Source organism: Halichoerus grypus, chromosome 4 (assembly GCF_964656455.1).
Source record: "Halichoerus grypus chromosome 4, mHalGry1.hap1.1, whole genome shotgun sequence".
Classification (NCBI taxonomy): domain Eukaryota; kingdom Metazoa; phylum Chordata; class Mammalia; order Carnivora; family Phocidae; genus Halichoerus; species Halichoerus grypus.
In genome coordinates, this window is record NC_135715.1 from 126,050,120 (window position 1) to 126,074,318 (window position 24,199).

Below are 24,199 nucleotides of genomic sequence, written 5' to 3' on the forward strand. Positions count from 1 at the left end.
GGTGGTTCATTATTTGCAAATCAATCATCATGGTATACCACATTAATAAAAGAAAGGTTAAGAACCATGTGATCATTTCAATAGATGTAGAAAAAGCATTTGACAAAGTACAATATCCATTTATGATTTAAAAAAAAAACCCTCAACAAAGGAGGTTTAGAGGGAACATACCTCAATATGATAAAGGTCATATATGAATAAGACCCACAGCTAATACCATCCTCAATGAGGAAAAACAGCTTTTCCTCTATGGTCAGGAACAAGACAGGGATGTCTACTCTCACCACTCTTATTTAACATCGTACTGGAAGTTCTAGCAAGCAATCAGACAACAAAAAGTAATAAAAGGCAACCAGATCAGCAAGGAAGAAGTCAAACTTTCACTATTTGCAGATGACATGATACTTTATATAGAAAACCTGAAAGACTCCACCAAAAAATTGCTAGAACTGATACACAAATTCAGTGAAGTCATAGGATACAAAAACCAATGTACAGAAATCTGTTGCATTTCTACATACCAATAATGAAGTAGCAGAAAGAGAAATTAAGGAATCAGTCCCATTTACAATTGCACCAAAAACATTCCATGCTCATGGATTGAAAGAACAGATACTGTTAAAATGTCTATACTACCCGAAGCAGTCTGCACATTAAATGCAATCAATATCAGCAATATTTTTCAGAGTTAGAACAATCCTAAAATTTGTATGGAACCACAAAAGACCTTGAATAGCCAAAGCAACCTTGAAAAAGCAAAGCAAAGCTGGAGGGATCACAATTCCAGACTTCATGTTATATTAAAAGCTGTAGTAATCAACACAGTATAGTGCTGGCACAAAAACAGACACATAGATCAATGGAACAGAATAGAAAACCCAAGAGTGAACCCACAACTATGTGGTCAGTTAATCTTCCGACAAAGCAGGAAAGAATATCCAATGGGAAAAAACAAATGGTATTGGGAAAACTGGACAGCAACATGCAAAAGAATGAAACTGGGCCACTTTTTTACACCATACACAAAATAAATTCAAAATGGATTAAAGACCTAAATGTGAGACATGAAACCATAAAAATCCTAGAGAAGAAGGCAGTAACCTCTTTGACCTCAGCTGTAGCAACTTCTTTCTGGATAGGTCTCCTGAGGCAAGGGAAACAAAAGCAACAATAAACTATTGGGACTTCATCAAAATAAAATGTTTCTGCACAGTGACGTAATCAACAAAACTAAAAGGCAACCTACAGGATGGGAGAAGACATTTGCAAATGACATATTTGATAAAGAGTTCCTATCCAAAATACATAAAGAACTTATAAAATTCAACACCCAAAAAACAAATAATCCAATTAAAAAGTGGGCAGAAGAAATGAATAGACATTTTTGCAAAGAAGACATCCAGATGGCTAACAGACACATGAAAAGATGCTCCACAGCACTGATCATCAGGGAAATACAAATCAAAACTACAATGTGATAAGCACCTCACACCTGTCAGAATGGCTAAAAACAACACAAGAAACAACAGGTGTTGGTGAGGATGTGGAGAAAGGGGAACCTTCTTGCCCTGTTGGTGGGAATGCAAACTGGTACAGCCACTGTAGAAAACAGTATGAAGGTTCCTCAAAAAGTTAAAAATAGAACTACTTTGCCATACAGCAATTGGACTACTAGGTATTTAGCCAAATACAAAAATACTAACTCAAAGGGATACATGCACCCCGATGTTTATAACAGCATTATCTATAATAGCCAAATTATGGAAACAGCCCAAGTATCTATCAGTTGACAAATGGATAAAGAAGATGTGAGATATATATATATATATATATATATATATATACACACACACACACACATACATATGTATGTATATATCCCCAATGGAATATTACTCAGCCATAAAAAAGAATGAAATCTTGCCATTTGCAAAGACATGGATGGAGCTAGAGAGTATTAAGCTAAGTGAAATAAGTCAGAGAAAGACAAATGCCATATGATTTCACTCATGTGAAATTTAAGGAACAAAACAAATGTGCAATGGGAAAAAGGGAGGGAGAGAAAGAGGCAAACCAAGAAACAGACTTTTAACTATAGAGAACAAACTGATGGTTACCAGAAGGGAGGTGGGTGAGGGGAATGGGGGAAATAGGTGATGGGGGGATTAAGAAACACACTTGTTGTGATGAGCACTGGGTGATGTATGGAATTGTTAAATCATGATATTGTACCCCCAAAACTAATATTGCATTATATGTTAACTAATTTAAATAAAAACTGAAACTTTTGAGTATGAAATTAGTCATTTTTTTAGTGCAAGTATTTGAAACTATATATTTAAAATTTTAATATTTTTTGTTTGTTTAAAGATTTCTTTAGGAGAAGAGACCACTTGCAACAAGGGGTTGTGAATTTTGTATATGATGATGTGAGTATTCTGATATTTACACTGTGTTCTAGATGTGTTCAGTTGTCAAAAAATTTAAGTGATCCCTGGTATCAGTACTGGGATTAATATGTTTTATAGACCATATTCTTTTTCTGTTTTTTTCAGCTAAATGCAAATATGATTCGGTATTTGTACAAATACCAACTTGACTTTATATTAAACATAAAGATACTTCTAAATTTCATGACATGTTTTTGGCAGTTTATCTTTCAAGTCATTTTTTAAAAAGATTTTATTTATTTATTTGTCAGAGAGAGAGAGAGAGCACAAGCAGAGGGAGCAAAAGAGGGAGAAGCATGCTCCCCACTGAGCAAGGAGCCTGCTGCGGGACTCAATCCCAGGAACCTGGGATCATGACCTGAGCTGAAGGCAGACTCTTGACTACTGAGCCACCCAGGCATCCCATCCCACCTTTCAAATCATTTTTAAGGGCAAAACTACCACTATTTTTATACAGAGTAGTTTACTCTTGGTGATATTAAGAGAGGGGAAATTTTCATATATGACAGATTAGGACACTGTTCATTTCTCGTTTCAAATGGTTGCAATTAGCATCATCCCATTTTTTTTAACTGAATCTATAGGAAAATTATATTTCACATGTACATCAGTGTTTCGGGGTTTTTGTTTTGTTTTTGTTATACGGAAGTTAGAGGGTCAGCATTTCCCTACTGGTATATCCCTGTTTACATTACAAGCCTTGGAAACATTTAAAACTTCCCCTCTTGTGAAAATGCTTTTATGGAGTATAATTAATCAAAAACAAAAACCATTTTATTGTTACCAGCTGATGATTTTGCTTATGTATTAGTTTTTGCAGGGTACTATGGCAATTTGAATGTCTAGAATTTGAAAGCTGAAGAAACACTGTGAATTTTTTTACCTGGAAGAAATGAACTGGACTACTTTGAATTTGAAGCTTTGGGGGCTTTTCTGTGTTTCTCCTTGTTAAACCTGTTCCCTTTCCATGTGTTTTTACTTTAGTGCATAGTTCAAAGCAATAAAAGAAGTGCTTTTGTATTTGGAATATTAATTGCTTTTAGAAAAGTTATCATTTAACAGGTATCTGTATGGTATCCTAAAATATTGGTATATGATGAATTGATATAAATACCTTTTAACCTTAATTTTTAACATTGTTAACCCAGAAGAATGTACTTACAAGAGACTATATAAGAAGGCAAATAATGAAAGTCTAGATAAAGCTAATGTATACTTACCAGAAGGTTACAAATTATACTTTGAAATTTTGTTTGTAGTCATTGGTTGTGAAGGGGAGCTAGAAGGAGAAGCCTGGATTTTGTGCCGTATTTGTAGGAGAGTTTATTCCTTGATCACATAATTCAAGAACAGAAACTCACTGGTCTTTGTCTATGAAGAGAGAAAGTTCCTAAAATTTTATGTTACATCACCTTAGGTGCACCATAAATTAACCTATAGAAATAAGGCTACAGGAGGCATTTTTTTTCCTTTATTTTTGTCAGTGCATATTTTTTTCAATATGCTTTTTTGTCTTCTGTGGAAAAAAAGTTCTTAATAAACATCCTTTTGTGACTGTACTTTTTTTCATTAGTGACAACAAAGCCTAAAATGGCATCTTCCTTTTAAATCTAGACTTTCTGGAAGTGATACATATTTTTAATGAAATGTCAACATTTCAATGTATTCTGTGAAGCTAAATTGTTTTATATATATAATGCCAACTGTTTACAAAATTAAAAAATCAAGTAATCTACCACTTTGCTTAAATGTTCAGAAATTTTAAGTTTGACTTTCTCAACATTAGCTGCGGGTTTACCATTGGCATTGGTAAACTGGTAAGTCGTTGAGCGCAGGTGTGTCACGTGGGGGGTACTGACCACAGGTGGCGCCGTGGCCTGTTTCTGTGGCATTACTGTGGAAAGCTGCAAAGTGGTCATCAAATCCTTAGCATTTAAGATCCCTGGTGTGAGCTGTTGTAATTAATCCAGCTGCTTTCCTGGCAAATGTTCTGTCTTTCTTAGTGAAGATTTAAAAAAACATGTATTTTTCTTACACTTTAACTGAAGGTCTTCCAGCTTAAAATGTGAGTACAAATTGACATGATTTTAGTATGACTGGTGACCAAATTAATTAGGCTTTTTATAAAATTCTGTGTTTCTTTTTTTTTTTAAGATTTTATTTATTTGTGAGAGAGACAATGAGAGACAGAGAGCATGAGAGGGAGGAGGGTCAGAGGGAGAAGCAGACTCCCTGCTGAGCAGGGAGCCCGATGCGGGACTCGATCCTGGGACTCCAGGATCATGACCTGAGCCGAAGGCAGTCGCTTAACCAACTGAGCCACCCAGGCGCCCTAAAATTCTGTGTTTCTTAAAGGATGGAGGGTGAATGGCAGTATCTTGAAAGAAAACTTTTTATAAACTCACAGAATTTTAAATCAACTTTTACTTTTAACAGTCCTGGAAAGGAAGTATTGGATAGTCATTTTGATATTATAATTTTATATAATTAGCTATCATTTGGTCAGCAGTATAAAATGTGTGATGAAATAATCCATATACTTTTGTCCTCTGGATGTTTTTTTCCATGAACATATATTTGATAATGTGAGAGGATGTTAACTGAGCCATTAAAAAAAAAATACAGGATTCTAATTAGAAGTCTTGTTGGGAAAAACTAATGTAAACACACTCATATCATTCATGTTGAATAAGGGTGATAATATGACTCAGCAGCCTGGGATCTTAACAGCCAGTTTACAGGTAATCTAGTCACTGTATTGTTCTGAGGTCTGTTCTAGTTTTTCTTTACTTGGAGCTACTGGTTGAGGCAAAACTTTAAAAATGACATATGGTATTCTTCATATAAATTTCTGCCAGATGACACTTTGTATTAGAACTCTTTATATGATTCTCTAACTCATCCTCTTCCAAAGGTGTTCTTACGAATTTTGGTCGTAGGAGATCTGTGAAGGAGTCTCGATGAGCAAATGTACTTGGGAAATTTTCACCCTTTTCAGGGAGTTTGATAAAGCCTAAGGTACATAAAATCCTGTTTACTTTTATTTGACCCAGTTTTTTCCAAACTTTTTTGACCACAGAACCCCTTTCTCTAGCAAAGCTGATTTTCCATGCCAATCCAACTTACTTGTCAGACAGTTCTTTTGCACTTTCCATTAAACAGATAATCTTAGCAGACGTTAGCCATTGAGAATATTTTACTTGGATTTTTATACTGAAATGCAATTCACTTTTTGATGCTCTCAAGATAATTGATGTAAACAGACATCCATTACACATAAAAATTAAATAGTGGATGATGAACAATGACTGGAATATGAATATAATATGGTAGTTTGTACTGTTTAACTCACACCCAGTTTTCTTGTAATGATGTAAATTATTGAATAATGTACACTCTTAACATCTAAGTGCTTTTATTTGTACAGTAAACATGTTTCCATGTCATTTTGAGAATTTTTTAATAAACATTCAAATAGCTTGCTGTAAAGTTTTGTATCATACAAAATCTGTTACATATATGAGATGCTTCAGTTCAAATAACAGTGCAGTAATTGACCTCTACCTATTAACACTGCCAAATGATTAAATATCAGGTATTGCACTTCTATTTTGAGTGGCAGTTTATACATTTTAAATTACATCAAGGGGAAATCAATACTATTTTGAATCTTAATTTGGTCCACTTTAAGTGTAATTTCAAAGACTGTGCTCATGTGATCTATTTAAGCATGCATTCAGAAACAAAAAGTAATTTAAAAATGTCAAATGCTATGTTTATTTCCAGAAAAGGTATTCACCCTGGAAGAAAGTAAAATTTATTAATGTAGTTTAAAGTCTGTGCAGTTTAAAAAATGAGAAAAAATATCAATTTGTGATTATTTAAGTAAAATATACAAATCAAGTTCACTTGTACTGTTATGGCATTACTAAACGGGACAAACTAAATACTATTTGTCAGAAATGTGCTTCTCTTTTGTCCTTTATGTTTGACAGACTCATAGATGATATGTTTTCTCTATTAGTCGCAGTTTTCTGGGAACTTAGTAGGAATACATTTGTGAAAGTCTGGTAATTATATTTAGTGAGTAAAAATCCAAGACTTCTTTCCGGTTAGCATTTTTTTTTTCTTTTAAACTTTAAAATGCAACCATGGGTGTTTTATTACTTTGAAACTTGTATTTAAAAACCACATTTTTTTTGGTCTTATAGCACTTTGAAATAAATGTACAATGCTAAGCTATCATCTAAGAATATGTCTAGACTTTATAATAAAATTAGATGATACAAAGAGAAAACAAATATTGAGAACTTCTGTTATACTGATGAATGCAGAGAGGATTTTAAACGAATACCATTTAGGTAATTTGTAGTCTGGAATAAGGTTATAACATCATATATGTCCATATATTAAATTTTTTCCTGTAATTTAGAATACTGAGCACAAAACTACTTTCCAGCAAGACACTAGGATACTTATGAAAAATTTATGTCTGACTCACTATCAACTCATTATTTGGATGCTGGGAAATCTGTGCTTTTAATTGTTTCTTGCCATGTCTTTTTCTGCTTGTTTTAAAAAAAACGTATTTTACTGGCATATGAAGGAAAGAGCCTTATATTATGTAACATTCCTTTTAACCAGGTAGCTTGGTAATATACAGCTGTGTGCATTATTTTGCGAGCATTCAGAACTCAGGTGTGCTTCTGTGTATGTGCATATATAGCAAGTAGACATTGGCAGCACTCCTACATTACTGTGATGTGCCATACAGTTAGGGGGGGAAGAGGGTCCTTGCCTAGGAGCTACTTGTATTTCCAGGTGTACCCCTTCCACAACATCAGAGATGCTGGCCATCTGGAAAGCTTACAGGAAATGAGAATTGGGCTCTGTCATCCTTCAATAGCTATAGTCAGAGACAAATAAGCCAGGAATTAGTACCTTCTTCTGACACATTGTGTGTGTTTGTGGGGGGGGGGGGTGTCCCAGCCTTTTCCCTTAAGCATGAAAATATAAATATATACACGCAGTCATTGGCATTTTAGCTGGCTGTATTTAATCACATTTTATCTTGCTGTGATCACTGAAATTTCAAAGGGTAACCTGAACAGGTATGAATGTTCCAGAAACATACTAAATAAAGATCCATATTCTTTTGAAAATGATAGGCCATTTTAAAAAAAATTAGGATTAGCCAAACTTTTGGATGCATATGTAATTTCCCAAAGCTATCAAAATTCGTCACCCCCAAATTCATCTTATGGTAAGAGATTTTAAGTTTTTAAATAATTAGCTTATTCGTACTTTGATTGTCATTTTCTAATCAGCCTCACTTAAAGATACCAGTACATTGCTTTCTGATAACCTATATTTGATTTGGTTTTTCATTTATTATATAGGGAAATGTTCTCTTGGCTTTTTAAATCTTAAGAAATGGATGGTGGGGAATCTAAGCCACTAAATGGACCAAATAGTCTTTAGCTTAGAAAATGCCATATTGTGACCAACAAATTTTATTGAAAAGATTTCTCTGAAGATAGTTGGATTTTTTTTTTTTTTCTTAAATAATAGATAAATGATTCTGGGGGGGAAATTAAGTGCATATGAAACTTAGGCAAATGAAAATAATGTAATCTGGATATTTCCGTTCTTGATGAAAAAAAAATGAACCATGTACACATTATACAGAATTCGTGTCCCATGTAATTTGAAGCCCCCTTAGTTATCGGAAATCTTAAGTAATGAAACAATAAATGTTTCAGTGAATTACCATTATGTTCTTCCTAGCCAATAAGAAGAAGTGAAGTGTTTTTATGTTTCTTTAATTTTAGATTTAATGCTTTTTACCACTCAGTCCAGTTTACTGGTGTCCCAGTGGAACTCCGTAAACTGTAGCAGCACTGTTACAATTATGTGATTTCATGAAATACATCAGCACCACCATGCCTATATCTAGCACTATGCCTAGGAAAATGTTGGAAATAGTTGGCTTCTCTAATAAAAGTATTCTAACTAGCTAATGAGATTTACTTTCTTTTTCCCCAAAATAATTTCTTTTACAAATTCTTGAATTTTCATGTATAAATAGATGAGAAATTATATGCTTCGTTCTTAAATTATGTATATATACTATATTTTCAATACAACTTGTACACTTTTAGCTACCAAAAATTTGCAACCATTTTTACATGAAATTTACATTTTTCTTATTTACAGTTATTTGTAGAAGGTTATTGCAAAACTAGTTGTGCAAGTAGATTACACTGTCAATACCACATACCAATCTTTGAAGAAAATATTTGCTAAAAAATAAATATTTCTGCACAGAGTATTTCAAAAGCATCATGATTTCATGCTACATTATGTGCATAAAGACTAGGAAAAAGTATGTGTTTTGGTAGATTGTTTCTTTACGTTTAAAGCATTCCAAGGTACTTACTACTTAACCAATGTGAGTGAGCTTCTTTGTATCAGATGACTGACATTTTCAAGTGATTACACACATTATTTTTTGAAATGTACTATTTAACCGGCAAACATTCTGATGTACATTTTCCTATCAAAATCGTAGAATGCAAATTTCAGCTAAAAAGAGGTAATGTGTCTTTTGTTAAGATCTGTAGGTGCCTAGGAGATGAGAACTAGGGATTCTTCAGTATTTTTATTACTTTTCTTAATATTTGGGAAAAAGTGTAGCATATAATTTCAATGCTGTAATTATAGAGGCATTTTGAAGACACTATGGAGGAGGTAATTATAAGATTACTGATCCTTGAATTTTACTCCTAAATAAGGATGATGGAATGGTGTGGAATTTTCTTACATGTATTCAAAATACTTAATACATACTTAATATATGTTAATAATGTATATAGTGACAGTACAAAAAAAGATATGGTTTAAATACTAACAGGTGTGATTATTTTCAACTTAAAAGCAATACACACAAGGGAAGTACCAAAAATATAGGTTAAACATACAGTGCTTTAAAACCGTAAGTGTACCAAATTATTTTGTATCTTTTAAATTAACTAGTGGAAGTCACAAACGTCATGACTACAATTTAGGAATTCAACTTAGTTTTGACATTAGCTCTTCAAGAGTAACCATGTTAATTTTGCCACTTCTCATAATAAAAATATTTTATTGAGAGCATTTCTATAATACTTGCTACTCTCATTTAATAAGTTCGATTATGACTGGTAGAACAATGAAATTGGTCAATTGATTGTATGGTTCTGTGTTCTTAACATTGCATTCCTATCGATGTTTTGTCCGTCTATTCATAATAATAATGTATTAGTTCTAAATGACTTCTTGTTGGTCGTCTCTCTCAACCTCCACTTAATAGTTTATATAAATAAGCTTTGTGATACTTTCTTTTCATGCCATCTATTATTAATAATTCATGTCTTCCTGTGAATTTTCCTTTGCACCACAGAACATGTAATGAATTATCCTAAGCTCAGGCACTGATCAATCACAGCAACGAATATTTTATAAAGTATTTTAAAACATCTTTTTAGTTTTTAAAATGTCCACTTCCTTGTAAGTTAAGTGGAAGCCAGAGAAGATCGCTTTGAACGAGAACGTTTAGGAAGTGAGGAGGGAGGCGAAGCCATTGCCTACCTAGAAGACAACTGCAATGCAAATACATAATGCTACGGGTGTTGGACAAATCCTGGGATGCTACGGCAGAGGACGCTTCCCTCGCACTGGGGTTCTACTCTGACTACAGGGATCTTTGACAGCCCTGTGAGAATCACGGTAGACATTTTTGTCACAGAGTGGAAATGCTGTCAGTGTTGGGTAGGGGAAAGAACCATGGACGGTTTTCAGAAGACCTAGGTCATGCTATGGCATTTCCACCGGAATGACACCGTATTGTGAGGATGCACAAGTCACCTAAGGAGCTTACCAGTTACATGGTGCTTTACGGTTTACGAAGCACTTCCACGTATATACTCCAGAGGCTCCTCAAGACCCCTCAGGATATTTAAGACGGTGCCTCTACAGTTTGGGCTCCGGGGCTCACTGAGGGTTTGTCTTGAAAGTAAGTGCAGCAGGTAGGATTTTAATTCAGGTTTACCACACTGAGTCTCTTTGCCTTTTCTACCACTGAACACTGGACTGTGTCTGTTTAACGTATCTGTGCGTGACGGAGTGGGCCTTGATGGCTGCAAAGAACCACGACAACTATAAATTCTATTTTCTGAAAAAATAGTGTTATTTTCTTTCAAAAGCGTATTTCGAAAATGCATTTTCAAATATCCATGTGGGAACTATATTGTGGATCTAAAGAGGGGCTTCCCCGGTGAGCCCGTCTTCACAGCCCACGTTCTACTTGTACCCAATTCAACAGATCACCTTACATACCTGGCATTTAACATTGATTCGGGGTACATAGGTTTGTAACAATGACATTCATACTCTCACTTTTATTATTATAAATAAGAAGTATTACTTTAAAGCTATAAACCTAATAGTGCAAAATACAATTAGAGAAAACAATAGCTACACTTGCGTTTTCTGAATCAAAAACTTCAGTCTTGGTAACGGCTCTTTAGCTGGAGACATAGCACATTATGTAGAAGCTAAATTGTGGAAAATTATTTGTTTTCCTGATTGTTTTTGATATGTTCCTAGGTGAAAATAAAAGAATCTAGAGTTTTGGGGGCACCTACTATGTGCCAGGCACTTTACTATATGTTATCTCATTTCTTAAGCTTCTTTGAGGCAAGTACCATTATCTTATTTTTACAAATTCAGGAAAAGGACTCAGGGACGTTAATTAAATTGGTCAGGGTCACACAGCTATTAATGAAAGAACTCATCCCGAGGCCCATCTACCTTGATGATTCTCAAAGTTCTTGTGTTTATTGGGATCATATAGGGCAGGGCTTGTTAAAAGATGATTGCCAGGTCCCACCCCCAGACTTTCTGAGTCAGTAGGTCTGGGTGGGGCCCAACAATATGCATTTCTAGCATGTTCCTCAGAGGTGTTAGTGCTGCTAATTCTAGGACTCCATGTGAGGACATTGTTTTGTCTTCCAAGTGCCTCTAAACTCACATGACAGACACATTTGTTGTACTGCCAAAAAAAAAAAAAATGATTAGAAACCTAATAACATTTGAAGTTTTTTGTAATTTATAAAAATTTCGATTTGTAGTAAGAAATCTACTCAAATACATTGATCTGCTTTTGGTTTTAACCATGGATAAGTAATTTAAAGACTACTATATTATAAATTAGTGTTGTGATTCATTTCTAATAACTAGATCTACCACTTCCCTTTTTTTTAACCACGAAAAGCCTTCAAAGGAAAGATACTGTAAGAATGATTATTTTAGGTATGCTGATGAGGTGATAAATTTTATCCTTTCATAATATATGATGGGATTTTAAATAACATTTGGTTAAGGACATTGTTCTTTCAGGCATTTTGGAACCATTGCTAAAGATAAAGCTCCAAAAGACCTGTAAGCAGCCCAACTCACACCAATGGCTGCTGTGCCCCAACCTGGCTTCAGTATCTTCCGCCTGGAAGAGTAGGAGAATTCATCTCCGATGACCAATCCATTATCATGGACCTAAGAAACTAGGCTATCCCAAATTTGCCCCTGCCTTCTCATGTTTGTTCAATGAGTGATTATTAATTTAAAAATCCTGCAAGGACATCGTGTCAGCATTTCTTCGTTCCTCCTTTCCTTATCAACTTATTAGAATATGGGACTCCCCTGTAGGGTAAAATGATACTTCCTGCTCTCTGCCCAGCAGTTAATAACAGCAGGAAAACATCTCACTCAGATGAACTTCAGATTTTAGATGGCATTTTATTTAGGCCTGGGAACCAGGTAACATTATTTTTAGGTGGAAAGCAAAAGGAGTTACGTTAATGCTTCCAATTCCCTGGAAGAAGACCAGTGGCTATACCACTATGACCGGCTGTAGCAGTTAACCCCGCCTCTCAGGACGATCCCCGCATGCAGGGCTCAGGCTGTTCGCTACAGCCCGTGGGCAAAGGGACAGTGACTTGGGGCATTAGGCCTCTGGCTGGGACAAGGAGATGGATTTTGTAAAATGAGAGAATTGCTTTGGTCATCCATAAGTCATTTTAACCATTGAGCCTCTGACATTTCTGCCTAACTAACTACATCTTTATATTGTTCAGGCTCTTGTTAAGCTGATATCCTATAAGAGGGGACCTTCTTAATCCTGTCCAGTTCTCCGAGACTTAGATGATAACATCAAGCGATTTTTTTATGTCAAGGAATTAAAAGGAAGACAGTCTGTGTTATGCTAGAATTTAAACAAGCGGGATGCTGGTACACTATTCCCCATCTTCCTATTCCTTCATGCTCAGTTTTTATAAAGAAGTATAGAGGCTTCATGTGGAAGGCTGAATTTTACACATGTCATACCAGTGTTGCAGCTGAAGCATTCACTAATCCAACAATCAGATCTAAATGCCTCACCTGCCAAATCCTCACTCCCTACAAATGAACAGTCTCTGGTGAATTTATTCTGAATTTCCCTGAAGCTGAGGCTGGCAATCCTTATGAAATTTGTTGCAGCTGCAAAAATGTGCCTAAATATGGACATAAAATCCTTAAATAGTCCTCTGAATCAAAGTTAGCCATTTCTTCCCCCCTGCTAGGCACCCATAAATGTTTGCTGAATGAAGGAAGGACAGCATCAGTTAGTCCCTAAATTTGTATCTGCATTAACACCAAATGGTTTGAGACGCTAGTTGAACTTGTTCTATTTTTTATTGGGAATGGACTGGTCATTTTGCCATACGTACTTGTTTTTTTTTTTTCAAACACTTAGCAGGGATATGAATTTGCTCATGCCTACAGATTGCCTCCCACACATGTGACCATTTAAAAATATATAGGGAGCAACTTAAGGTCACTTTAATCATATTTTAAATAGTGCAATAGCTTTGTAAATTTAAATGAATTGCTTGTATTTGAAACTAATAGTGTCAAAGGTAAAGGTAAGTCAATAGATTACATTTCTATCTTGGAGGGATAGAAATTAATCCATTTAATAATGTGCACAGATATATTATTTCTTTAAAAATACATGTGAGTATAAGAATCATTAAAGAATGAAGAAACTTGCAGAAATTTCAAAATTTTGTTCAGAAGGAAAGGGTATAATGGATCAGTCCCTAATAAGTTTAAAATTGTACTCAAATGAATTGAGAAATAAAACTTGACTAAAAATTGACTAATCAGATTCTTAACATGCAATTTTTTTCCATATCCTGATTTTTATGAGAGGCATATGCTCCTCCCTCCAAAAAAATCTAACAGTTAAGGATATTAAAATATATTCCATTGTATGTTCTGATATTCTGGGGTCCAAATATATTCGGCCCAATCCATAAATAATACATTTTCATTTAATCTTTGATTAGGAAATGTGTTTGACTAACCGAACGAAACTGAAATGTTACTGCTGGTGTATTCATTTCCTTTACAGGCAGGTAAAAACACATTGTTTTTCCACAGCTGGGATAAGAAAACCATGGAACAACATATACTTAATGGAAGCTAGTTTTGCCATGCGCATCCACTAAGTTGCACATTTTTTAAAAAGAACTCTGTGCGTCCACTCTTTTGATCCAGTTCAGGATTGCCCTAAAATATGAATCAGAGGAAAGCTCTGGATATCAGCTTGTGTCAGTCATGCTTAAGACTCCCTCCTCCCTCAAAAAAAAAGAAAGAAAAATGAGAAAAAACTTGTTTCTAAATGTTCAAGGAAATGTGCCAGTGAGAAATATTTTAGGTAGTTTGTAAATGAAGTTAGAGACAGAATTTTAAATAGAAAGGCCTTTTTGTCCTCCTTAAAGCTGGCCTATATTCATGTATTTGGAGATGGCTCCCTACACGATCAGAGATTTAGAACTTTTTTAGAACTTTTTTTTTTTCCCCTGGTGTGGTGAAATAAATATGATTGACTATAAACATCTCAATACAGAAGGGTATCTATCTGTTCTCAAAATGACTAAGTTCCCTTTCTCCTCCTGGAACTTCCATGAGTTGGGGATCACCTGATTTGCATCCATGAACAATGTTATTCCTTGGTTTCTTACTTGCTTGGAAGGCATTTTCGTAACAAAATACTGGGGTAGTAAAAGTAGTAAGTAGGAGTCTCCATGCAAGAGAAATTGGAGTTTCCTAACATGCACATGATTTTAAAAATAATTAATAAGATGCCTTGAGATGCTGGCAGTTTTAACATTTCGAACAAAAGAGTTCATATGTGTATTTACATCCTAATTGCTCAATTTTACCTTACAAGCTTCAATTTAGGAAAATATACAGTACTTTTGCATATAATGGTACCTTGTGAGCCCCTGAGTCAAGTAGAGAGGATTTAAATACAAAAAAAGGAAAACAGCCATTAAAAGCACTTACATCGTATGTGGAGTAAATAGTACAAAATGATTATTTCCCCGGAAGACCAGGATCAGAAACATGCCTATGAAGACCCAAGATTCCTACAGTGCTTACGGATGAATCTGTCAAAGAAGGATGCCTAATTGGATGAAGGTAAGTTTTTCTTTGCCGTGGGTGAAGCTCTAAAGAGAGATCACTGTCTTGTTTTAAAAGTGAAGTCAAGTTGTCTTCGGAAGCTGTGTTCAGATGCACCCCACTTGAGAGGGATTCTTTGGATTTAAGTTTAGATTTTTCAAGGTCTAGAAATTCAGGACACTGAGAGAAAGATAAGAAAACATGTTTTTTATAATTACTTTGGACAGATTTCTAAAATTATACTCATGAAATCTAAATACATTTTATCTCCCCATTAATCTACATTTGATTAGTTATATTAATGAAACTTTCCCTCCCAAAGATGGGTCAAGGCATTGGAGGTTGGGCATCAGTTTGTCCTAAACAACCATTCTAAGAACTTTAATTTTACTCTGAAGCCAGATCAGATTCTTCTCAAAAAATACACACACACACACACACACACACACACACACACACACATTATTTAACATTGAGTTTTCCAGATGAGTTTTAATTAAAAAATAAATTAATTTTAATTAGAGACAACTGGAATCAGAAACATGGGTCATTTGGTGAGTAAACAGTGTAAAGAGGACAGAAAAAAAAAAAAAAAAACCCTGAAGAAATATCACTCATCCTTGGTCAGAAACTATTACCTAAATCCACTGAAAACAAAGTACATGGTTTTGCAAGATCTGAGACATTGAAAATTAGTTAGGGATAAATTAAATTTCTACTTTCATAATTCAGAAAGATTTCAGTGTTTTCCTTCTGCACATTTCCCCGTCATTAATGTTTTATTTCCCAGAACATTTTGCACTAAATTTCCAAACTTCTAAAAAAGTTTACAAGATCGCTCAGGAAATCCTTGCTCTTGGGTCCACTTCTCTTAGGTCCAATTTGGCTATTGGGCTTAAGTAAATAAGAATAATTTCCTAAGTGGAATTCCAAAGGAGTTAGACTTTTCATATTAACATAATTCAAAAGGCCTTAGAAGTCTTCAGAGGCAAGATAAAGGACACCTTAATATTCCTCCTCTTACCATGATGGAGATGAGAAAAGTTTAGAGATCTCTGATGATGGGTGGGGCACAAACGAGATTACTAGTCTGTTGGCTCTGGAAACTCAGGTCTTTGGAGTTGATGTTTCTCCTCCACCCCCCACCCCCCTGCCGTCCAGAGACCCTGCCCAAGAGTGCCTCTTGTCACCAGAGCAAATGACAGACCTTTCTCTAAAGCGCTTTTTGGACCCTGGGCTATCAGTTTTCAAAGCTCTACCATATATAAACTTAAGCAGATTGATTCTTGAAAAGAATTTTTTCTTAGGAAAAAAATTGCTAATGTTTTAAAATCATTCTTCTAGGTCCACTGTTCTCGAACTTGAACATAAGAATCAGTGGGGAGCTGGTTTAAATGCAGATTACAGGGGCTATTCCCAGCAATTTTAATTGAGCAGAAACAGATGGGGATGAGAAACTTCATTTCCATAGCACCACAGATGATTCTGACTCAGATGGTCCCCAGAAACACACCTAGAAAGATACTCTTCGTTGTACACTATCTACACTCACTTGTGAGGAAGGACTGAAACTTCGGTCCGTCTTGATGGATGCTGCGGGATGGCTGGTTCTCATCAGGCGGATGATGGGCCTCTGATACTCGGCTCCAGCAGTTACCATACTGTAGGCTGGGGGGACCACGGTGGTTTGTTTCTGCAGCAACTGTAGGATGGTCTGGATGTCAGCAGTCATTTGGGATTCAAGTCTGCAGGACAGGCACAAATGGGGGAAGACAATCCTAAAATAGTCCAGGATTGCAAAGCATTTGAGAAAATTTCAGCACCACCAACCAACAGAATTATGGCCCTGCTTTAAACAAGAAGGACAGGAGAGGGAGCACAGAGATTCTCTCCCAGCTGATGCTTACTTTCTATGTCCCACTAATAGTTCTCATAAACACCATTGCTTTCCTCCTCGTTTAATAAGATCTTCGCAGAAAAGCAGCTTAATCGAAATAGGCTACATTTTTACTAATCTTTATTGATTTCAAATGTAAAGTACATTGAGACTATTTTTAATCAGTAATTTGCTTTTTCTTGTGAGCATTTTATTTACTCTTTAAAAATGGATTTGGTAGCACATTTCTTTCATGGCTGCAGCAGTCAAGTAATTTCTTATGTGTTTCAAACTTACGTTACCTTTATTTCACCTTGCCTCTCTCCTATTCACAGTATTGCCTGTTATTCCTTTAGTGCTGTTAGATGCTTTATCATTAAGAGCTCTTGGATGCTAAATGCCTTTTCCCTTCCTTTCTCATTTATAATTCCAGGTCTTTGGTATTTAAGAAACAGACCAAATGTACAAGTTCACTTGCTTCTCTGACTCATCTGGCTTACAAAATGCCAGTCTGATGATGTTCCCCCCCAAATCTCACAAAGAGCCAACTGGCCTGTCAATTTCATTCTCATTTTAAATTAAAATTCAAAGGAAAATAGCAAGATACAATAGGACTAACCCCCCCCACACACTTTTTTTTGCATGTGTTAACAGCATTTTCAAAAAGGGAATTTTGTGGGCATAAGAACAGAAAATTAGTACCGTATGCCTCTTTAGAAAACTTTAACTCTTCACTTATTTGCGCTAATTTGTTTCCAAATGAAAGATGTAAAGGGAAGGTAAATCTTACCCAAAATGTTAAAAGCACAGACCTTAGAATCTGCATTTTAACAAGATCCCCAGGTGATTCTGATGCACATTAAAGTTTGAGAAGCTCTGTTTTAGGACCAAGTGTTAATAATTTCCCTAAATATGTATATCTGTAGGCATAATATATAAATATATAAGAACCCTTCTTATGTAAACCTTTACCCATGCATATAGTTTAGCTGGTCATTAAAGCCAAAAAGCAGAAACAGTGAAATTGACTCAAGATAGACCATTTACTAGCTGTTTTGTTTTTTTTTAAGATTTTATTTATTTATTTGAGAGAGAGAGAGAGAGATAGTGAGAGAGAGCTTGAGTGGGGTTGGAGAGGGAGAAGCCGGCTCCCCGCTGAGCAGGGAGCCCAACATGGGGCTTGATCCCAGGACCCTGGGATCATGACCTGAGGCAGACGCTTAATGACTGAGCCACCCAGGCACCCCTGTTTTTTTTTTTTTTTTTTTTTTTAATTTGACCTAGAGAGAGAGTGACAGAGAGGATGAGAGTGAGAGCAGGGTGAGGAGCAGAGGGAGAAGCAGACTTCCCACTGAGCAGGGAGCCCGATGCGGGGCTTGATCCCGGGACTCCGGGATCATGACCTGAACCGAAGGCAGACGCTTAACTGAGCCACCCAGGTGCCCCTGTTTTTATTTCATTGTGTACTTAATATGAGTATTTGAATGAGAGAAACGGGGTTGTGATTCACGGTTCTACATTTGAACAGAATGCGGAAACAAAATAGGACAGACCGAAATCTAGGAAATGTCCCGGGATTCTCACTCTGCAAAGTCCAAGTTTGAATTGAGTTGTCTTCTTCAAACTTGTTCTCTGTGCTTTTGCCTTCTGAAGTAAAGTGGAGGAAAGATGTTGTTGGAGATGTCAGTGCTGTAAACATGTAATATAATGGGTGTTCAATCCAAAAGACGCTAAGCTGAGTTAGGACATAAAATGTTTGTGATAAAACTGGAGATAAACAAGTAAATCACAGTGAGAAAGTATGTCAAGGGACATAGAGATGCTGGGACGATGTCAGAAGAGCTGTCAAGAGAGATTAAGTAGTACTTTTGAGAGGAAAAGTTTCATATAATAATAATAACTAATCTAATCAAATAACAATGATAATTATTATTACGAATGGGAGATTGCAAATCATATAGTCCTAGATATGTGTGCCCTTAAGAGTTTACACTTACAGTCGTCGGACCTATGGAAAACATATGTTTTCAGTAATCTTTGACTTATCCTGGCAGCAATGATTGGTACCCCTGACAAGGCAACAAAGGGATCCTAAAATCTTAATTTTAGTCCGGAAGAAAGGACTAAAGGAAGTACATGTAAAGTAGGAGGAACACCAATAAGAGAAGTAAACTTCATTGCCTGTCAGACTTGACCCAGTTGCTAGTACAGCAGCCTCCATTTTGAGCGTATATCGTTTCCATATATCGTATCTTCGTCCTTAAACACCGTTGCAGGTGTGGATGAGTCAAAGATAGAAACTGAGGCTAGAAGCTTAAATGACTTGACCCAGTCATCCTGTACATAGCTAAGTAGCAGAGTTATGACTTTAATCTAGGCTACCTGCAAGTATTTTGCTAAAGAAGTCCCTGCTGTCCCTGTCATTCACCCATCCACTCACTCACTTTTATAGCTCCTCAACAAATTGAACACATGCTATGCCGGGACAGGTAAAGAAATGGGCAGTTATTTTCTCTAAGTCACAGGAATCAAAGAATTCAAGTTCAGAGATCATACATATCAATTCTTATGTGTGTACAGTATACAGTTTTATTTTTTTAATTTTAATTTTTTTTAGAGATTTTACTTATTTATTTAACAGAGAGAGAGCACAAGCAGGGGGAGTGGCAGGCAGAGGGAGGGGGAGAAGCAGGTCCCCCGGGACTCGATCCCAGGACCCCGGGATCCTGACCTGAGCCGAAGGCAGCCGCTTAACTGACTGAGCCACCCAGGCGCCCCAGTAACAGATTTATATATGTTGTGGCTAAAGGATCAATGTGACTTGGCATAAGTAGCAGGGAGAGTAAAACAGCAAATGTGTCAATTAAGCAACTAACTAGGTTCCTCTGACCAATAGTAAGTATTACAATGGCAAGTTCTTATACTGGAATTACGGATTACTGACTCTAAGTAAATGATAGGCTGTTTTAATGTTCTCAGATATGTTTCTATTTGACAAGACCTGCATTTAAAATTTGGGAATGGGCCTTAGCACCAGGAGATTTTAAATTCAATTAAAATCCATGAAAAGATAAAACACAAAATAAATCTTCAGTTCATGCAATATTTTCCCTTTTGTTTGACATTAACAAATTCATTTTAATTTACAAATCTGTCGATTTTCTAATTCTATTTGTCTGTTTTAATTCTTAATTAACTTTTCATGGCAATGTGTATGTGTGTGTACGCACACTTTGATGTGCTTACTGTATTGTTTGACGCTGTTCATTTCTGGCAGAAACATTTAAAAAAACAATAAGAACAATAAGCAGCATGGACAAAGCACATAAGAAACATTAAGCAAATAGTAAGTAAGCCAGCAGCTTATGTGGTATAGGCAAAACTCCTGGGATGTGTCAAGTATAGATAATGAGTAAGCAAGTGGCTGGCTAGACATGGACAGAATTCCTAAGATGTCTTCAATACAAACAGCATGCTAGTAACCTGTAAGCCATGCCAAAGATAGAATAGAAATATGACGTAACAAATCAGAGGGTGGCCTATACAGAGAGAGACAGAAAGAACAAATTATTCTCATGTCATCTCTGGACAGAAAACTGCCCCCTCCCCCAATTTGGCCATCCAGTGGTGACACACAGAAGAGGCTCATGCTGGCTCTCCCTGTTCTTTACCTACAAAAAAGCAAGTAAAACCTATGGCCGTTCAGCAGAGTAAATGGAGAGCCACAGCTGTGAGCAGGTGTACCCAGCCTTACATCTCTGTGAAAAAGCAAGTGTGTGCCATTGGGATAGACAGATTTTTTGTCTGTGGACCCGCTGTGCAAACCTCAACTCTGTCTGGTCCTAGTAACCACACCTCAGGGCAGGAGGATGCACCATATATGAACGTTCCATCAATCGGGATTCAGCTGTAGCGGGCTTCTTTTATACCATGCTTGCATTTATTAGAAATGTGTTACTCTTCTCGCTCTGCTCATCTCTCATCATACGTTTTACATTGATTTCGTAAACTGTGTGATTTGAGCATTTTAGTTTAATTGGTAAGCTTTCTGTCTGTGACCACTGCCTTGCCCGCTGGTGCACCCGGAGGCTACCTTTGAATCAAGGTCAGTTCCCACATGGAGCACAACTCACGCAGCTGTCATACTCATTCATGGATTTTTTTTTTTTCCTGAGTCTTATTGACCAGTTTAATTTTGAGAAATCCACACAGAGTTGGGTTAAGGAATTCCATCCTCTCTAAAATCAAAATTTATTCCTCATCCCAAAAGGGTATAGATCAAAGCTGGAGGGAAAATGGAGAAGACCTGGGCTTCAACTCTGCGATATTTCTAATTCAATCACATTTTTGAGAAGCTGACTGAATAAGTGTTTAAATAATTTTGTCTATATTTAAAAAAATGCCATAACACGTAACTAAGTTACCAGAAACAATCAAAAAGTGTAAAAGCAGGATTTAAAGAAGGTGTTAGTAAATAAGCTAAATATGAATTATTTTCAGGAAAAAGAAGTTATCTTCAGCAGCTGGTGTGGGTGATATACTAATTTTATGACAAGTAAAGCAAAAATAGGATTTATGTTGCCAGAAGCATGAAGTTTCTAAATAAATGCTCCTTGCAACACAGATTAATAATTCTGTCAACTTTTAGTCTTATTTTAAATAAATAAGCATATGCAAAAAAATATGAGATTATGGTAGTAGGAATTTGCAAGTTGCAAGGGGAAAGCCTAGACCCAACCAAGGGCCTGGGTGATGCTCTCCCTTTGCCTTGCCGTTGCTTATACCTGTTAAGTTGTTCTTGAAGCAAATCTAATCTGTGCTCCACTTCCCCGTAAGTGAGGTCACTTTCGGTTTCAGAGATCCCCCAGGCAGCTCGCTGGAGTGCTGAGGGACTAGACTCATCAGCCTGAGTCTGTGCATTTTCTTGTTCCCAGCTTCTTGTGTCAGCGATATCTGTGGGAAATAGCAAGATGGACGTCAACCTCTTTGGGTGCCCCTTTGCATCAATACATGGAGACATCTACAAGATAAGCAGGAAAGGATCTCAGAGTATAACCCCACAGACAGAGAGCCAGGGTGATTCAAGGACCTGTCCAGGGGCCTCCACCAATGGGTAGCTGAGCCCTACCTTCCTCACCCTGCCTGCCACTTCCACTGTCCATTTCCACATGAAAAAGACATAGAGATGGTCATGAGTTTCGAATACGATTTTGTCTCTGATTAGAGAGCAGTGATTTTGCGTTTTCGTATTTGGGAAGAAACAGCATATTTTGCTCCTATAGGCATACCTCATGTTATTGCTCCTGGCTTTGTTGCACCTCACAGATAGCAGTTTTTATACGACCAGTGTTCTGACCCCTGAGCTAGGGAGACTTCTGATACCGGTTTTTACAGATCAAAAGTTTGTGGCAGTCCCGTGATGAGCAAGTCTATGGGCATCATGTTTCCAACAGCATTTGCTCACTTCATGTCTCTGTGTCACATTTTGGTAATTCTTGCAATATTTCAAACTTCTTCATTATTATATTTGTTACTGTGATCTATGATGAGTGATTACAACTCCCTGAAAGCTCAGATAATGGTCAGATAATGTTTTTAGCAATACAGTATTTTTAAATGAAGGTATTGTACATTGATTTTAAAGACGTAATGCTATGGCACATTTAATAGACTACAGTACAATGTGAACAAAGAACAAATTTGACTCATTTTATTGTGATACTAACTTTTTTTGCAGCTGTCTGGAACTGACCCTGCAATACCTCTGAGGCAAGGCTACACAGCTTCGCCTTGGATTGAAGATTTTGGGGGCTGTTCTCCTAGGATAATTAGCATAATTTGTGATTCAGAGCCGGCCCAAGGAGAGAGCCATGGAAAAGTTCTGATCTTCAGGGGCTTCTCTTAGGGCCAGCCCAACTCAAAGTAGAGCCATCAAAGACGGCCAGGGTGTTAAAAGTCCTGTAGTCCCATGACACTATTCCGTGTTTTTATCTTTCCTTGTAGCTCCTTCTGCACTATCTTTTAATATATTCGCATTAATTTCCAATAAGCTTTCTTGTGGCTCTTTTATTTAGAATATTTTTATGTCTCTATACTTTAAACATTCTGCTTATCTGTTCAAGTCTACTTTTCAAAGGCTCTGAGTGTCTGTTATGTGCCAGACACTCTGCTGAATGTGGAGGAATTAAAGGCAAAAAGACCCAGGCCCTACACCTGAAGAATCTGGTAGCAAGGTTCTGATCATTTTTCATACTGCTGACGAATCTCCTTTTAATTTATGGCTTCTCTTACAATCCGTATTTGCAAGTTATCAGTATAGGGCAAATATAGTATCTTATTTTTTCCTCTCATTTTTATCATACACCTCGATGGCTTTTGCTCTGCTTTCTTATCCTCCACATTTTACATATCCACATAAGAGCTTAAAATGATTAAAGGTTTGGAAAATAAAACTCTAGGAAAAATACTAATGGAGTGGGGAGTTTATTTCAGAGATAAAGAAGAAGTGATATCTTCTCACTGGGAGGGCTGGTAGGAGGAAAAGAGTATCTAAAACTGGTCTTCATTTTCACATGGAAATAGATTTGAATTGCAGAAAGTGATTTGGGTTTGATAGAAAACTTTTTTTACTTTTTTCTTTTCTTTTTTTTTTTTTTTGGATGCTAGCTATGATTAAACACTGACAAAAGTTATGTAAAGTTAAGGAATTTATATCCTCAGCTATTTAAAAAAATTGGGTAGAAAGTAACCGATTTGGGAAGATTAGGTATGATTCTAGAAATAGGGAGCAGCATTTGCAGGCTTTTTGCAGTCCCTTCCCTTCCTGCAGTTTCTCCAAAAGTACAGTCAGATAGCTCAAAAGCATCCCCTTTCTTCAAGGAGCAGAGAAAGTCTCTGTATTCGTTCTTCTATCATTATCTCTTTACCATTGAATACACAAAAATTTCTCTAATGAGGTGCCTACGATTGCTGCCTCAATTGGGTGAAGCAGTACCAAAGGAATTAGCATCTCCAAAGACAGCATTAGAAAAATAGAAGGTCAGGGTTCCTTGTTCTGCTGAAATGGCTAACAGATCTCATAGGGCTTGTTACGAATTCCAGAATGGTTCTTTGTGATTAAGGCTTCCTTAGCCTATGGGATCCTGGTGTTTTGTTTTGTCTTTTAAAGGGACAGAATATAATTTCTTTTGATTTTACCAAGCAAAACAAAATGAAAATGAACATAGAAAAATGATATTGCTGAAGGTTTCAGTAATATATCAGCAGATTTTCACTGAAAAGTATGATTTACTATTCATAGACTTGTAACGCTATTTAAAATGAAAAA

General features: G+C 36.3%; 2 protein-coding genes across 12 annotated transcripts in view; one reads left to right on the plus strand and one right to left on the minus strand.

Moving 5' to 3' along the window:
* The window catches only part of GCA (grancalcin), a 29,597-nt gene extending 21,592 nt beyond the window's left edge, over positions 1-8,005 (plus strand). Inside the window, exons 7-8 of one of the 3 annotated variants that reach the window (XM_036068795.2) lie at positions 2,371-2,429; positions 2,702-3,251. In XM_036068795.2, the coding sequence (XP_035924688.1) occupies positions 2,371-2,429; positions 2,702-2,812 (170 nt within the window). In that variant the 3' untranslated portion in view covers positions 2,813-3,251. The other 2 variants (XM_078070900.1, XM_036068799.2) reach the window with 2 other exon arrangements.
* Positions 8,006-10,606: 2,601 nt separating this feature from the next.
* KCNH7 (potassium voltage-gated channel subfamily H member 7) overlaps positions 10,607-24,199 on the minus strand; it is a 639,535-nt gene continuing 625,942 nt past the window's right edge. For 8 of the 9 annotated variants that reach the window (XM_078070893.1, XM_078070894.1, XM_078070890.1 and 5 more), the window contains 3 exons: positions 21,657-21,825; positions 16,549-16,741; positions 13,189-15,176 (listed from right to left, as the gene is read on the minus strand). In XM_078070893.1, the coding sequence (XP_077927019.1) occupies positions 14,910-15,176; positions 16,549-16,741; positions 21,657-21,825 (629 nt within the window). In that variant the 3' untranslated portion in view covers positions 13,189-14,909. Of the gene's footprint in view, positions 11,542-13,188; positions 15,177-16,548; positions 16,742-21,656; positions 21,826-24,199 lie in introns of those variants that run through there. The other variant, XM_078070889.1, reaches the window with a different exon arrangement.